The following is a 14,975-nucleotide window of genomic DNA, read 5'->3' as shown; positions in this document are numbered from 1 at the left end:
GGGAAAAATTAGAGAGACGGACAAGGGGAAAGGCGTGACCAGGAGACTTCCGGGAGAGCGCCGGAAGTACGGTGTCCGACTCAGGCCGACAGGCGTTGTCCTCCTCCCTGTCGGACTTATTAGAGTCGGACGGGAACCGGATGAGCCCCAGACCTGAGTCCAAACCGACTCCAAACGTTGTGACCACCGGCGAGTCCTTTTTCTCTGCTTTCGTTGCCTCAGCTCTGAAGTGAGTCGTGGATGAGGCGATCTCAGCGTTCTGCCTGGAGAACCGGGTCGTTCTGGCAGCTCTCGTGGGATCCGAGGGCCAGAGAGTAAGTTTGGATCTTTCCCTCTGAGCATCTTTCCATCGAGATAGGAAAGGAGGAGGGCAGGGGACGGCAACTAGAGATGACACTTCGGAGTTTCCTTTGGAAACCATCATGACTTTGAACAAACTCGGGGAAATAGTTAAGGACCGGGAAGCCTGGCGTGCTGCAGTCCATGGGGTCGCAAGAGTCGGATACGACTTAGCGACTGAACAACAGTCTTCTGAGTACGCATCAGTCGTTGTCTTGCAGTACCAGGGTCAGAAACAGCAGATGCCAAAGATCAAATCGGTCTCAATTAAGTTCAGTCGCTCAGTCGTGTCTGACTCTTTGTGACCCCATGGACTGCAGAACGCCAGGCTTCCCTGTCCATCACCAACTCCCGGAGCTTGCTCAACCTCATGTCCATTGAGTCGGTGATGCCATCCAACCATCTCATCCTTTGTCGTCCCCCTCTCCTCCTGACTTCGGTCTTTCCCAGCATCAGGGTCTTTTCCAGTGAGTCAGTTCTTCGCATCAGATGGCCAAAGTATTGGAGTTTCAGCTTCAGCATCAGCCCTTCTAATGAATATTCAGAACTGATTTCCTTTAGGATGGACTGGTTGGATCTCCTTGCTGCCCAAAAGACTCTCAAGAGTCTTCTCCAACACCACAGTTCAAAAGCATCAATTTAGTCTACCTTGCCCTTAAATTAGCTCATTCCTGACCTGGCTTGTGGTAGCTGGTCTGTGTCTGTAGGGTACTGAGAGACTGAACATCTGTGTGGTTGTGTCACACCTGAGATGTACAAGCAGGTTAAGGAAGAAGTGACTTATCTTGCCTCTTCTCCAAGTGGTTTCCAGAATGGCTTATTTTTCTAAAACATGTATTTAGTTTTTATGGTTATACCAGTACTTAAGGGATAAACACAAGTTACTTTTATGTGTCTTATGCTCTGTTTCCTGCTTTGCTTATGATTATTTTGTTCTAATGCTAATGCTCTGGGTTAGTTCTCTGAAGTCTAGAGAAATTGAACAGCCAGGAAATAACCAAGGTAGGATTTGAGTCCAGTTAATTGGATTTCAGAGCCCATATTTTTCACCAGGACATTGTATCACTCCTCGGTAAAAGGCCTGTCCTCATCTTCAAAAGAGTCCTGGGTTCTCAGCCTACCATCTGAAAAACTCAGGAGGAAGAGTTGAGAGTCTCCGCATCCCTCGCCCCCCTGGGACAGGACCCACCATGTCTCAGGCCACCAAGAGGAAACATGTGGTGAAGGAGGTGCTGGGGGAGCACATGGTGCCCTCTGACCAGCAGCAGATTGTGAGGGTGAGTGGCATCAGGGACCAGTTGCTCTGCCCCTACCACCCCTCCAACTTCTTAGGCCCCCGGGGGTTGAGACAGGGTGCTGTACAGCTCAGCAGGTGTTGGAACTGGCTGATGAAGCTGATTGGTTCTTGGTCTCTCCTGGACCAGGTCCTCAGGACCCCAGGGAACAATCTGCATGAGGTGGAGACAGCCCAGGGGCAGCGCTTCCTGGTGAGCATGCCCTCCAAGTACCGCAAGAACATCTGGATCAAGAGAGGTGAGAGAGGCAGCCTTTTGGGAGACCGAAGCGTTTCCTGTGGCCTCGGCATCCCACCACAAGTAGGACCGACTGTGCTTTTCTCTCCTCCCCCTGCAGGGGACTTTGTCATCGTTGACCCTATTGAAGAAGGAGAGAAGGTGAAGGCTGAGATCTCCTTTGTGCTCTGCAAAGATCACGTGCGCTCTCTGCAGAAGGATGGGCACTGGTAGGGTGGTCCTCTTGGTCACTGGCTGCCCCACTTCCCTGGGGATTTCGTTCGCACCTGTGGGCTTAGGGGAGGGAAGGTCGTGGCATTTCAGGCCAGAGCAGCTGGCAACAGCTGAGGGGTTTCTCTGTCCTTTCTGACCTTGGCTCTTCTCTTGGCATAGGCCTGAGGCCTTCTCGCAAGTGGCTGAGAAACACAACAACAATAGGAACAGGTGAGACACAAGTCTTGGGATTGGGGAGACAGAAGACGGGGGTTCAGGCCTTGGTACCTTGAGGGAAAATTGAACTTTCCTGTCTTTGTATATCAGGTCCCTGGTGAGAGCGCCTGAATGAGTGGTGATGAGTATAGCTTGAAGGTCAGATTTCCTGGGTTAAAGTCTGGGCTTTGCAAGTTACAACCAGGTGACTTTAAGCAGGTTAAGCTCTTGGGCTCGGATTTTATCACCTATAAAATGGGAGCTCTGTAGGGATTAAAGAGACTGATGCTTGTGAAGTTGCTTAGTACCTGGTAAACAGTGTGAGCTCATTGAGTGTTCGTCGGTCATAGTAGAATCGTCACTATTAAAACAGCAGTTGTAATGAATTTCTGAGATGGGTTAGGGAGGTGGTGTTTTGCCAGTTTTCCTTGGCTCAGCTTTCTTGCAGTTCTCCCCCTGTCTGGCTCACCAAGCCCTGACCGCTTGGCCGTATGGTCCTCTCTGTGGTCTTCTCAGAAGGCACTGGGCTAACTCTGCTTTTCCCCCGTGCAGACAGACTCAGCCAGAACTCCCAGCTGAGCCACAGTCGTCAGGAGAAGAGTCCAGCTCTGAAGACGATTCTGACCTTTTTGTTAACACCAACCGCAGACAGTATCATGAGAGCGAGGAGGAGAGTGAAGAGGAGGAGGCGGCCTGAGACCGCGGGACCCACTTCTCCTCTTGCTCAGAGACTGGTCCTGGGCTCCTCTGAGCGTGGACATTCCCAGGGGGCTCTGCGGATCTTTCCCCCTGGATGGGGATAAGGCAGGGCCCCTGTCTGAACTGACCTTCTGACATGGGAGAATTAAACCCCTGGTGGGTGCTGCCTCATGCTGGTGTTGGAGTGGCTCTTTGGAGGAAGGAGGGGTGTGCGGATGACATGACACATGGCTCCTCGGTGGTGGCCTCGTGGGCAGGAAGTGGGGAGTGGCTGGACTGTTTCCTAGTTTCTCCCTCTCTGGTCCAGCACTTAAGTCAGGCCCTGTGTGCCTCCTTGCATGTAGTTAATACGTGGGGGCATTCCCACTTCGTTGCCTGCCTGCAGTTGATGCTCACTGAGGCGTTTAGGATCACAGTCGGACTTGGTGCCCACCTGCCTCTATGAGACGCTCAGGGTGAACCTCGCGGGGCTTCATGAGCCACTGGCCCTGCCTCTTTCATCATCTGTGGCCACAGGAGTACCCGCCGCGACCCTGCGTGCGCGTCCCCCGCTTAGCTGTCACCCCTCAGCCTTCCGGCCACCCACACCATTTCACTTCTCCTTTGAAGCTTTTCACCTCTGACTGCATTCTCCCTCTTCATTGCTGGCATTGAGCTTGTAGTCAGGGCCCAGACGTTGAGCTGACCTCCTGGCTCAGCGTCTTCCTCCCCTGCTTCTGTCATTGTGCTCTGCATCCGTCGGTGTCTGCATCCATGGATGGGCACGTTCAATGCTGTGGCCCCTTCAGTCCTTGATGCCCCCATCACTGAGGCCCTTGTCTTCTGTTCCAAGCCTGTTGCCTGTATCCGCAGTCACTCACTGCCCCTAACATCACTAGGAATTGCAGCACCGTTGGAATTCAGATACCTGTACAATCACCACATCCAGGTTTACTCACTCAACTACCCCTCTCCTCCCACAGAAATGCTTTTTTTCCCCCCCAGAAGAAATTCTTTATCTTCATCCTCCAGCCATGCCGCATTCTGACCATTATGCTCCTATCTTCGTTTCCCTCTTCACGTAGCATCAGTTCTGCGGTCTACACTCTGTCCTTTCTGCCTCCAACGTGTTCATCTAGTAAAATCTGACCGTGGTCAACCCAATCATGCACCTCTGTGCCTGTGCGCAAGTAACTATTAGGGAAAACAGCCAACCTGGCTCACTAGTTTTACCTAAAATTTATAATTACAAACCTCAGATGGCCACTCAACCCTGCCTAGCAGATCTACCCTAGGATGCTGTATTTGAAAACTTTTTAACCAACTGCCCTTCTGCTAGTTACATACAGCAGCTTTCATAAAGAAACAGCCATTGGAGGGAACTCTCACCTCTCTGTTACCTGCCCTACAGTGGTGCTCACTGGTACTCCTGTCCTTTTACTGCCCATTAACCCAGCGGGACTTAAGCCTTTCCTCCTGCGCTTTGGAGCCTCTCTCTGCTACAGGACTTTGTGTAAGTTTTGGTTTTACCATCCTCTCTACTAGATGTGTTAGCATCAAAAGTATGATAGACTCTCCCTTCTGAAAAACAATCAGAAAAACCTGTCAGTGATCCCACACCCTCTCCAGCTACCATTTCATTTACTTGCTCCTCACTCACTCTTTTGTATTTGCTTAAGTATAGTCTTACGTGTATACACATACCTGTGTATGTATATACGCATGTACATACATTTATATGCAAAAATTTACCAGGTGAGTTAAAGATGTATATGTGTGGGTCTATTTTTAACTCATCTGAAATTTATTTTTTATGGGAGATGGCTAATTTTTTTTCCCTTAAGGGATAGCCACTTGTCCCTGTACCACTGATCTAGTGGCTCATTCTTTGCTCACTGATTTAAAGTACCTTTTAAAAATAAATGAAATTCCCACGTTTTTATGAATCTCTTTGAAATCTGGCTTGTTGATCTTTGTGCACATGCCATAAGTTATGGCATGGTTGTTATTTCATTCTCCTTCACTGTTGCTTGAAATTTTCATATTTTCTTTTATGTAAGAACTTTAGAATGAACTTAGTGATTTTCATTTAAAAGTTCTATTAAGATTTCCATTGGCATGGGTTTTGTTTTTCTTGAAGTATAATTGATTTACAATGTTGTGCCAATCTCTGCTGTACAGAGACTGTAAAGTGTAAAGTCACTGTAAAGTGACTCAGCTTTACATATATATTCATTCTTTTAAAATATTCTTTTTCCATTATGGTTTATCCCAGAATATTGGATATAGTTCCCTGTACTACTACCATTGGCGTGGTTTTAAATTTCATAGTTTGATTTGGAGAGGGGTCATACCAGTTTTTTATCTTCCTATCCAGAAAAGAATTATGTGTACTATTTTCTAAGATGTAGTTCTCATGTGGGTCTTTGATATTTCTAGTTCAATGTAGCCTTAAGACTTCTAAGTTAGCTATTTGTTGTTATGAATGGGCTCTTTTGAAATTACATTTCCTACTATCAGTGGCATGTCAGAAAGCTGTTGGCTTCTGTGTGCCTGCCTATTTGATCAAATTGAATTCTCATTACTTCTAATAGTTCTTCAGTTGATTCTGTTAGCTTTGTGGGTAGAATGTCAAATAATATCCTGCTAGGGTCAGTTTTACCCTATTCTTTACACTCATTTCTTTTCTTTATGAATTACAGAGGGCAGGACCTCCAGTATAATATCAAATAACACACTTGTTCCTCTTAGAATGGTTCTCAGGTTTCACCATGAAATATCATTCTTGCTTTAGGGTTCTGGTAGGTAAACTTCATTAGGCTGAAAAGGTTTCCTTCTGTACCCAATATAATGTTTTTTCCCTTTATTCCACATTGACAAATTTTTGGTATCCATGAAATAGTCAAAAGATTTTGTTTTTAATGATTGCACTGATTTACATTGGTGTTGAACCATCCTTGAATTCTGATGTAATTCTGCTTAGTTTGTGCTGGGTTTTGTTTTGCCCATGCCTTACGGCTTGCGGGATCTTAATTCCTTAACCAGGAATTGAAACTCAAGCCCTTGGCAGAGAAAGAACAGAGTCCTAACCGCTGAATCACCAGGAATTCCCTGCTTAGTTGTTTTTTATTTTTTTTAATAGTCTTTATTGACTCTATTACAGCGTTGTTTCATTTTATGCTTTGGTGTTTGGGCCATGAGGCATGTGGAATCTTACCTCCCCAATCAGGGCCTGGTCCCACACACCCTGCATTGGAAGGCAAAGTCTTAACCACTGGACTGCCAGGGAAGTCCCCTGTGGAACTCAAGTTTTCTATCCTTGAGTCAACTTTGGTAATTTATGTATTTTTAGAATCATATATTTTATGTATATTTCAGTTTTGGGGAGTCAAAAGGCCAAACATAGTATTTGTATCATTTGGGACTGTCTTAAAAGTGGCAAAGGCTAATTCAAACAAACAAGAGCACATTGATCTGTGGTCTCCAGAGTAGAGCTGACCTCGGCCAGTGTGGTTTTGTCAGGGTTCTCGTTCGTCTTCTTGGACTGTCTCTGCTCCTCTTGATTGCCGAACTCCTCTCTCTCTACAGGTGTGTTTTTCAGGAAGCTTCAGTTTGCACTCAGTCCTGACAGCGTTACTTCTTCAGGCTCCATGAATTTCAGGGAAGACTGACTGGCCTTCCCCAGGTCCCTTAGCTCTCTTGAGCAACCACTGTGGCCAAGGCTGAGTAAGGGGAATAAGAGGAGGCAAGATGAGCCACCCTGATCCGTATAACGTGTTCCCAGAGAGCAGAGAGGTTCTTTACCCAAAGGGGGCTAGGGGTGAGAGCAGATAAAACAGCGTTTGTTTTTTGTTTTGAGTTTTTGTTTTTCTGCCACACCATGCAGCTTGCGTGATCTTACAATTCCTGACCAGGAATTGTACCTGGGGACTTGACAGAGCCCAGAGTCCTAACCAGTGAACCACCAGGGGATTCCCACTTTCCCACTTTACCCAGTGTATTTGTGTGATTGAAGGAAGGGAGTGTTGTAACTATAATCTTGGCCTTGTATTTTTCTCCATCCCTCAGTGATTCTTTGACCTACTTCATAACCTCGTTTTTTTCTTCCTGAAACCTTTTAACCTCTACTGCTTCCTCCCTTATTAGCCATTTAGCTCCTGTGGGTCATAGCTAGGAATTCTGATAAAGGTAGGGTCTGCATACCATTCCGCTTTGTCATTCTCCACAGCTGAGTTCCGCCTCTGTTCTTTCAGCTTCCTTGTGGAGTCCAACCACGTAGGAATAGAGCTCCCAGAGTCGGCTGAGTGTTCCAGAGCCCTTTTTCCCCGATGCCACGGCCAGTCCAGGTGACTGACTGCCAAACAGTCCTGACCCTGCTGCAGTTAGGCGTGAGACGTGGGGCCCGTCAGACTCCACATGTCTTAGCACTTCAGGACCGACCGTTACAGCCAGGTCATTCCCACCGGAGCCTCCCCATGCAACCCAGCTCACTTTCCTCCCTTGTCATCCAGCCACCCGTACATACGTGCCAAGGAGCACCCATGGCACTCTGAACTGGCCACCTAGCTTTTCTCCTTTCATCTGAAAACATGAGATACTTGGGCCATTTCTCACATTAAGACATCCCTGCTTTCCTAGAGTAAAATAGCCATGATGCATTTTTCAGAATATTGCTGGATCTGGTCTTCTGATATTTGGGAGGATTTTGGCATCCATGGTCATAAGTGAGATGATTTAAGCTTTGCCTTTCCTGCATTGCCCTTGTCTGGGTGGTTTTGTTTTTTCAAGGTTATGCCAACCTCATAAAGTGAACTGGAGAATGTGCTCTCTATATACGTTCTCTCTCATTATATAAATGTTTGTGTAAGGTTGGGATTTTACACTTGTAAAACTTTTGGTAAAACTTAACTCTAAAGCCAACGGTGGCTGGCATTTTTGCAGTGGGTTGATTTTTAACTTTAGATTTTTATTGAGAATAGGATTGGCCAGGTTTCTGTTCTTGAGTCGGTGATAATTTATTTCTTATTTCATCTGTGGCACAAAGTTTAATTGACTTTTAGGCTTGTAATCTTAACTGTATCCAAAGTCGTATCCCCCTTTTTAATATCTAATATTATTTGTTTGTGCTTTTTTCTTTTTCAGGCCTGTCGATTTTGGCAGAAGTTCATTTATTACTCTCTGCTGAGCACTGACTTTTTGTTGTCGCTCGTTGTTAGTTTCTTTTCTATTCATTAACTTCTGCTTTTACTGTATTTCTCCTTATACTGCCTTTGAGGTTATTCTGTGGTTCTTTTTTCTAACCCATTTGGTTTTGTCCTTGACTCATTAATTTTCAGATTTACCTCCTCCCTTCCCCTAGACTAGTTAGGGAATTTTCACACCTGAAGAAAAAGTGAAAGAATTATGAAGTGGGTACCCTCAACGGGGCCACTAGTGTCCAGCATTCTGTGCCAGTCTACTCTCTACATACAGAGCACAGAGGTTTGCATTTAGTTGTTGCATCTCTTTAGCCTCTCTTTAGAATAGACTTCTTAACCTCTTTTTGGTCTGTTTTTCATAAAATGGATGTTTTAACAGTTCAAGCAAGTTTTCTTATAAAAATATCCTGGGCTTGGATTTGTGTGATTGTTTTTGTATGCTCAGATTTGGGTTAAACAATTTTAGCAAAAATAATCTAGAGCTGATGTGCTCTGACCAGGTGCAGAACTGATGTTCATCCATCACAGATCACAGGGCAGGTGATACAGGATGCCCAACTATCGGTGATGCTCATTGTGATCACCGGGTTAAAAGGATGGCTTCTAGGTCATTTCCCTATAAAGATTCTGTTTTCCTTTTGTAATTAGGTGATATGTGAAACGTCTTACATTTTAGGGCTAAAGGTTCTCTTAATGCAGCTCTCTAGGTGTTTTTTGAGTTGAATTTTTGAATTGAGATACTCATAAAATTTACCATCTTAACCATTTTTAAGTGTGCGGTTCAGTAGTGTTAACAGTGACATTGTTGTACAGCCAACTTCCAGAGTGTTTTCATGCCCATTATCAACTCCCCATTTGCCCTTCCTCCAGTTGCTGACAACTACCATTCTACTTTCTTTCTTTCTGAGGTAGGAGGCACCCACCACGCTTCATGGCTTGCACATCTTAGTTGCCTGAACATGGATTGTACCTGAGCCCTCGGCAGTGAGAGCACGGAGTCCTCACCACTGAACAACCAGGGAATTCCCTACTTCCTGTTTTGATGAGTTTGACTAGATATCTCAGATAAGTGGGCTCATACAATAGTTGTCTTTTTTGTAACTAGATTATTTTTCTTACTTTGTATAATGTTCTCAAGGTTTATCCATGAGAAATTAGGGCATATGCCATAACTTCCTTCCTCTTTAAGAATGACTATTATTCCATTGTTTGTCCTGTCACATTTTTTTATCTAAATTGAACTCTTGGGTTCTTTCTTTTACAACCTTTTACCGGTTGTGACTAATGCTCCTGTGAATATGGGTGTACAGAGCTCTCGGAAACCTTGCTTTCTTTTGAATATATACAGAGATGTGGAATTGCTGGATCACGTGGCTGTTTGTAATTTTTTAAGGAGCCACCACCATGCTGTTTTCTGTGGTGGCTGTACCAGCTTTCATTCCCCACCATCTGTGCACAAAGCATTCAGGTTTCTTCACTTCCTTGCCAACACGTTATTTTCCTTTGTTTTGGATAGTAGCCGTCCTGATAGGTGTGAGGTGCTCAGTCTTTAGTGTTCCTTGGTTTCCATCACGATACCTCTATTTTTCAGCTCTGCTGGTTCCTCATTGCAGCAGGAGGGTTTCTCCAGTGGTGGCATGTGGGCTCCCAAGCACATGGGCTCTGCAGTTGTGATACTCAGGCTCAGTTGCCCTGTGGCACGTGGGATCATCTTAGTTCCCTAACCAGGGATTGAACCCACGTCCCTTGCAGTGATCGGAAGGTGGATTCTTAACCCCTGGACCCCCAGGGAAGTCCCATCATTGGTAATTTTTAACAACAGCACCTTCCAACTCACCACCACAAAACAAAAGCCAGGACTTGACAATAACCCAGGCTACTGTGTGCCTCCACTCTCCCTTCCTACTGCCCACCCTCTCTGCTCTCCCACCCCCAGGAACTGTCTTCTTGAATTACCTTTGCTCTTGTTTTCCTTCTATGTGATTTTCTTGTAAAGCTATTTTTAACTTTAAGGGAAGGATAACATGCTGAATATTATATTTGGGGCTCTTTCATTTACCATTACATTACTGTTTCTCCTTATTGCTATATAATGCTATGGTTCATTTGTTTTGACTGTTTATACTGTTTCCAGTGGGACTGTATCAAATGTATCCATTGACTTTTCCTGATGGCTTTTGGGTTTTTCCACATCTTCGCTGTTGTCAACATTCTTGTGCCTGTGTCTTTGTGCTTTGTGTATGTTTCTCTTGAGACAGCTTCCTGAGTGTGAAATTTCTGTGTCCCAACTCTAGTCAGTGCCGCCAAATGCTTCCCAAAGTGCTTGCACCGTTTGACACTCACCAACTGTGGATCCTTAAGGTGGATGTAACGGCCTCTTCCTATAGTCTATTGGTTTATTCATAAGCTGTTTTTTAAGTTTACATTAAGTGCAACATGTTTAAAATTGCTATGTCTGTGAACAGGACCCTTTTTTATGAAGTGACTCTTTCCATTCCTACAATTCCCTTTTATCTTAGTTTATTTCATCTCATGTTAGTATAGCTATCTGAGATTTCCTCTAGTTAGTATTTTTGCCTGGTGAGTTGTCTTCCTTTTTTTTTCCAGTTTTATTGAGAAATAATTGGCATACATCACTCGGTTTAAGACAGGCAGCATGGTGGTTTGATTTACATATATTATGAAATGATTGCCACAGTGGGTTCTGCTAACATCTGTATTCCTATATAGATATGACCAAAAAAAGAAAGGGAAAAAACCTTTCTTCCTAGTGATGAGAACTCAGAATTTCCTCTGCCAACACTTTTCCTGTGTGCCTGTCCCACAGCTGTTAACTCTAACTCGAAGTTTGTGCCTTTCAACTTTCTCCCGTTTCCCCTCTTCTCACCCTCTATCTTAGTCCTTTTACTTTTACTATTTTAAAATATGTATTTATTTATTGGGCTGCACTGGGTCTTAGTTGCAGCATGTGGGATCTAGTCCTCTGACCAGGGATTGAACCTGGGCCTCTGGCATTGGGAGTACAGCGTCTTAGCCACTGGACCGCCAGGGAGGTCCCCTACTTTCACTCTTTGCACGTCCTCATGTTCTAGATGTCTCTGAGTGCATCTGGATTCTTTTCTTGTTTCTTTTTTCTTTATTTTTGCTTTTAAATTTTTATTTAGTTTGTTTGTATCTGGATTCTTAAAAATAAGAGTCACTATTTTTCTTTTAACTGATAATGTTTATTAACTCTGTAATAATTGGTATATAGGGACCCATCTGTCTAATTTGAATGACAGTTTGTGTGGATATAAAATTCTAAATTCTTTTTCTTACACTTAGAAAATGCTGCTTCATTGTCTCTTTGCATCCAGCGTCGCCGTTGAGAAACCCGATGTCAGTCTGACTCTCCTTTGCGTGCGACCCGCTGGCTCTCTCTCTGAGCCTGTCTCTGGTATCCGTGAAGTCCTGTGGGATGTGTATGTGATCTATATACACAAGTGTGCGTTGTTCCTTTTCTCTTTGGCGCTCAGCTCTTCTGGTCCAGTGTGCTTCATGTTTGTGTTATTCCAGGAGATTTGTGTCCATTATTTCTTCAATTATTTTCTCCCGCCACGTTTGTGTCTCTCTAGAACTGCTCTTATTCCGATGTCATCCCTTCACTGTCTCCCACATCTCTTAGGTTTTTACATTTTTTGTGTCTTCAGTCTTTCTTCTTTGACGATTTTCTGAGTCTGGTCTTATAGTTTACTGATTCCTAAGCTGTATCCCTTCCGTTGCGTGTTCTGTTGTGTTCATTTCAGCTCAGGTTGAGTTCTCTAGCAGGTTAAACCACAGTGGACGGTGCTGGAATTTTCCTTTATAGAGAACTCTGGATCCGTTGTCTAATGCGCTTGAGCAACAGCCTCCTGGGAGCAAGGCAGCCTTTCCCACCAACCCCCAGGCTCTTGTCGCAGTGCTGCTCCTGGGGTGTTAGCTTCTGGCCTGCCCATGTGAGCAGACTGGGGCCACTGAGCTCTGACCAGCACGCAGGGGCCTGTTCTGTGCTGAGGGGATACGTGTGGGATTTTACAGTGTGCTGAGCAGCAGGAGGAAATCTGTGAATGAAAAGCCTGGGGCCACTGAGTGCTGGAGGAATCCAGTTTCCAAGGCTGAGACAATTCCTTGGGGTCTGAGGGAGATGGGGCTGAGTGTCCGGGTGTCCCCCACCGTGCCCCACCCGGCACAGTGGTCCCTTGTCCAATAACCCAGTACAAAGGCTCTCAATGTGGGAGAGCCTTCAGTGTGCAAAGAAGCCACATTGGTACAGGGCCTCTTTGTAGTTGGAGGAAAAGGCCAGCAATTTGTCCTTAGTAATTGCCCACATGTCCCCCTAGGAAATTGCTGGGGTTGAGGGACCCTGGATTTTGTCTTCAATCAAGGCCCGTCTCTGCTTCCCACGTCTGAGGAGCACGTGAGGCAGCTTCTCAGCACGAACCACTGAGAAGAGCATTGACACAAGGGAGGGTGGGACGCCGGCAGTGGCTCGTGCTCACATGTGATTCATGGATGACGTACTCTGGGAATCCAGAATCCTTATGAAATGTGTCAAGGCACACGGCATACCTCGCCTGGTGACACAGGAATAAACCATTAGCAATGATCAAGGCTGTCTCCTGAGTGGTCACAATTTCTTCGGTTATTGTTAGGACAGCCTCTGATGATGCTAAAATATCCACTTCATTATGTAACCTTTGCTTATTCACAGCGACGAGCACCAGAAACCCTCCAGTCCAGGCGGTTCAGCATGGAGAGAGTGCTACCACACCATTTTCATTAACTGTTGTAGGAGAAGAGTACTTTTCTTTTCCTTGGGGTTCAAACTGCATGAGCTGGGCCACAGTGAGAGGTGTCATCAGTTCCTGGCTCCACATTCAGTCAACATTCATGGAAACTGCCAACAAGGGGCACAATAAGCATGTCCAGCCAGCAGGTCAGCCCTGGTCCTGGGTGCAACAGCCTGAAAGGTCACTCGGATGATGCGATCCAGTGACACGACCGCGGCCAACTGGGTGCAAGGGGTCCGAGAGCGTCTGTGACTGGTCGGCCGCTGGTAAGCTCCACCACCCAGAGGGGACTTCACTTACAAGGCTTTAGTACATCAACCCTCCAGCGCACAGACTGGAGTGTGTGCTTGAGAGCACTTGGAGAGTAGTGGGTGAGCTGTCTGACCAGGCTGTTTACCATCCATGGCCACAGAGCTTTGGGGAGGGGGCCTCTGTGGGGAGGTCCTCCCCTTCTTTGCTTTCCCTTTCTGTCCAAGGCTGACAGGTCAGACGCGTTCTGTCTCCTCCTGTCTCCTCCCTCGCCCTCCTGGGGAGCACACAGGACACAGCAAGTTTGCTCCGCTTACTGTCTCCCGAGCAGGTGTAGACGAGGGAAGGGGTAGGGGTCTGCAGAAGGGCAGGTATCGTGGTGTGTCTGCACTAGACAGGGTCGTGTTAGGGGTGGCAGGTACGGGGCCTGGAGCACCAGGCTAGGGGGCTTTGATGAGTCGCCTGAATTGACAGGATCTGGTGCGTTAGGAGTCAGACGGGAAAACAGGTATTGAGGGAAACACCGGGATCATAGGAGTGGAGACCCCCAGTGAAGCTGACTCCGACTCCGGAATAGGCCCTGGGGGAGTGACCGCAGCCCTGTGAGCGAGCACAGCCGTCTCCAGCCCATACCAAGATAAAGACATTCAGACCAGCAGAATATGAGAGCTCATCTAGACAGAACTTCTAGAAGATGAACTTCAAACATAATGAAAATGACTCCAGAGGAGAGATCTGAGAGGCAAGGAGGAACAAAGAGTTCATTCTTGATGAAGATGTCTGATTAGGGGGTAGTTCTTAAAAAAAGTCAAGATAATGTCCTGGAGAATAAAAACATATGACTGGTGACTTCCCTGGCAGTCTAGTGGCTAAGACTCCACACTTCCAATGCAGGGGACTCTGGCTCGATCGATCCTGGTCAGGGGACTGAGATCCCACGTGCCACAGGCATCTAAGTCTGCATGCCACAAGGAGGACCCTCAAGGGCAGCCACAAAGACCCAGCGCTGCCAAAAATAAAAAATTTAAAAAGGAAGTGTTACTTGTATAGAAGAGGAACTACTCTGTTTAAGCTGAAGAAGAATTTTCTAGACCAATTTAGGTGATTCACTGTGATGGTTAATCTTGTGTGGGCTTAATCAGTTAAGCCAGTTAATCAACTGGGCTCAGGGGTTCCTAGATAGTTGGTAAAACGTTATTTCTGGTGTGTTTGGGAGGGCGTGTTTGGAAGAAAGCATTTGGAGCAGCAGATTGAATACAGAAGGTCCCCCTCACCAGTGCAGGTGGGCTCACCTGCTCCACCAAGAGCGCCAAGAGGAGAGAGGTGGGGGAGGGCAGGCTCCCTCAGCCTCAGATGGGATGCCCGCCCTGGGCCATCAGGTGTCCACAATCCTCAGGCCTTCGAACTCAAACCGAACTCACAGCACCAGACTTCCTGGGTGTCCAGCTCGAAGATGGCAGGTACGGGAACGTCTCATGGTCATGGGCGGAGAAGGCAATGGCACCCCACTCCAGTACTCTTGCCTGGAAAATCCCATGGGCAGAGGAGCCTGGTAGACTAGAGTCCATGGGGTCATGAAGAGTCAGACACGACTGAGCGACTTCACTTTCACTTTCACGCATTGGAGAAGGAAATGGCAACCCACTCCAGTGTTCTTGCCTGGAGAATCCCAGGGACAGGGGAGCCTGGTGGGCTGCCGTCTATGGGGTCGCACAGAGTCGGACACGACTGAAGCGACTTAGCAGCATGGTCACAGGAGCCAA

At 46.4% G+C, this 14,975-nt stretch overlaps 1 protein-coding gene and 1 long non-coding RNA gene across 2 annotated transcripts in view; both read left to right on the top strand.

Moving 5' to 3' along the window:
* Positions 1 to 62: 62 nt before the first annotated feature.
* EIF1AD (eukaryotic translation initiation factor 1A domain containing) lies at positions 63 to 3,149 on the top strand. The gene is made up of 6 exons (XM_004019686.5): positions 63 to 314; positions 1,393 to 1,616; positions 1,764 to 1,872; positions 1,972 to 2,080; positions 2,244 to 2,294; positions 2,832 to 3,149. The coding sequence occupies exons 2-6, from the start codon at positions 1,530 to 1,532 to the stop codon at positions 2,974 to 2,976; spliced, it is 501 nt and encodes a 166-aa protein (XP_004019735.1). The 5' UTR covers positions 63 to 314; positions 1,393 to 1,529; the 3' UTR covers positions 2,977 to 3,149.
* Positions 3,150 to 3,333: 184 nt separating this feature from the next.
* Positions 3,334 to 14,975, top strand: part of LOC121817471 (uncharacterized) — a 13,878-nt gene continuing 2,236 nt past the window's right edge. Inside the window, exon 1 of the long non-coding RNA XR_006057384.2 lies at positions 3,334 to 14,672. This is a non-coding gene — a long non-coding RNA (uncharacterized LOC121817471). The remainder of the gene's footprint in view (positions 14,673 to 14,975) is intronic.

The sequence above is a fragment of the Ovis aries genome, chromosome 21 (genome assembly GCF_016772045.2).
Source record: "Ovis aries strain OAR_USU_Benz2616 breed Rambouillet chromosome 21, ARS-UI_Ramb_v3.0, whole genome shotgun sequence".
NCBI lineage: Eukaryota > Metazoa > Chordata > Mammalia > Artiodactyla > Bovidae > Ovis > Ovis aries.
Note: the sequence above shows the minus strand (reverse complement) of the source record. Positions and strands in the feature narration are given on the sequence as shown.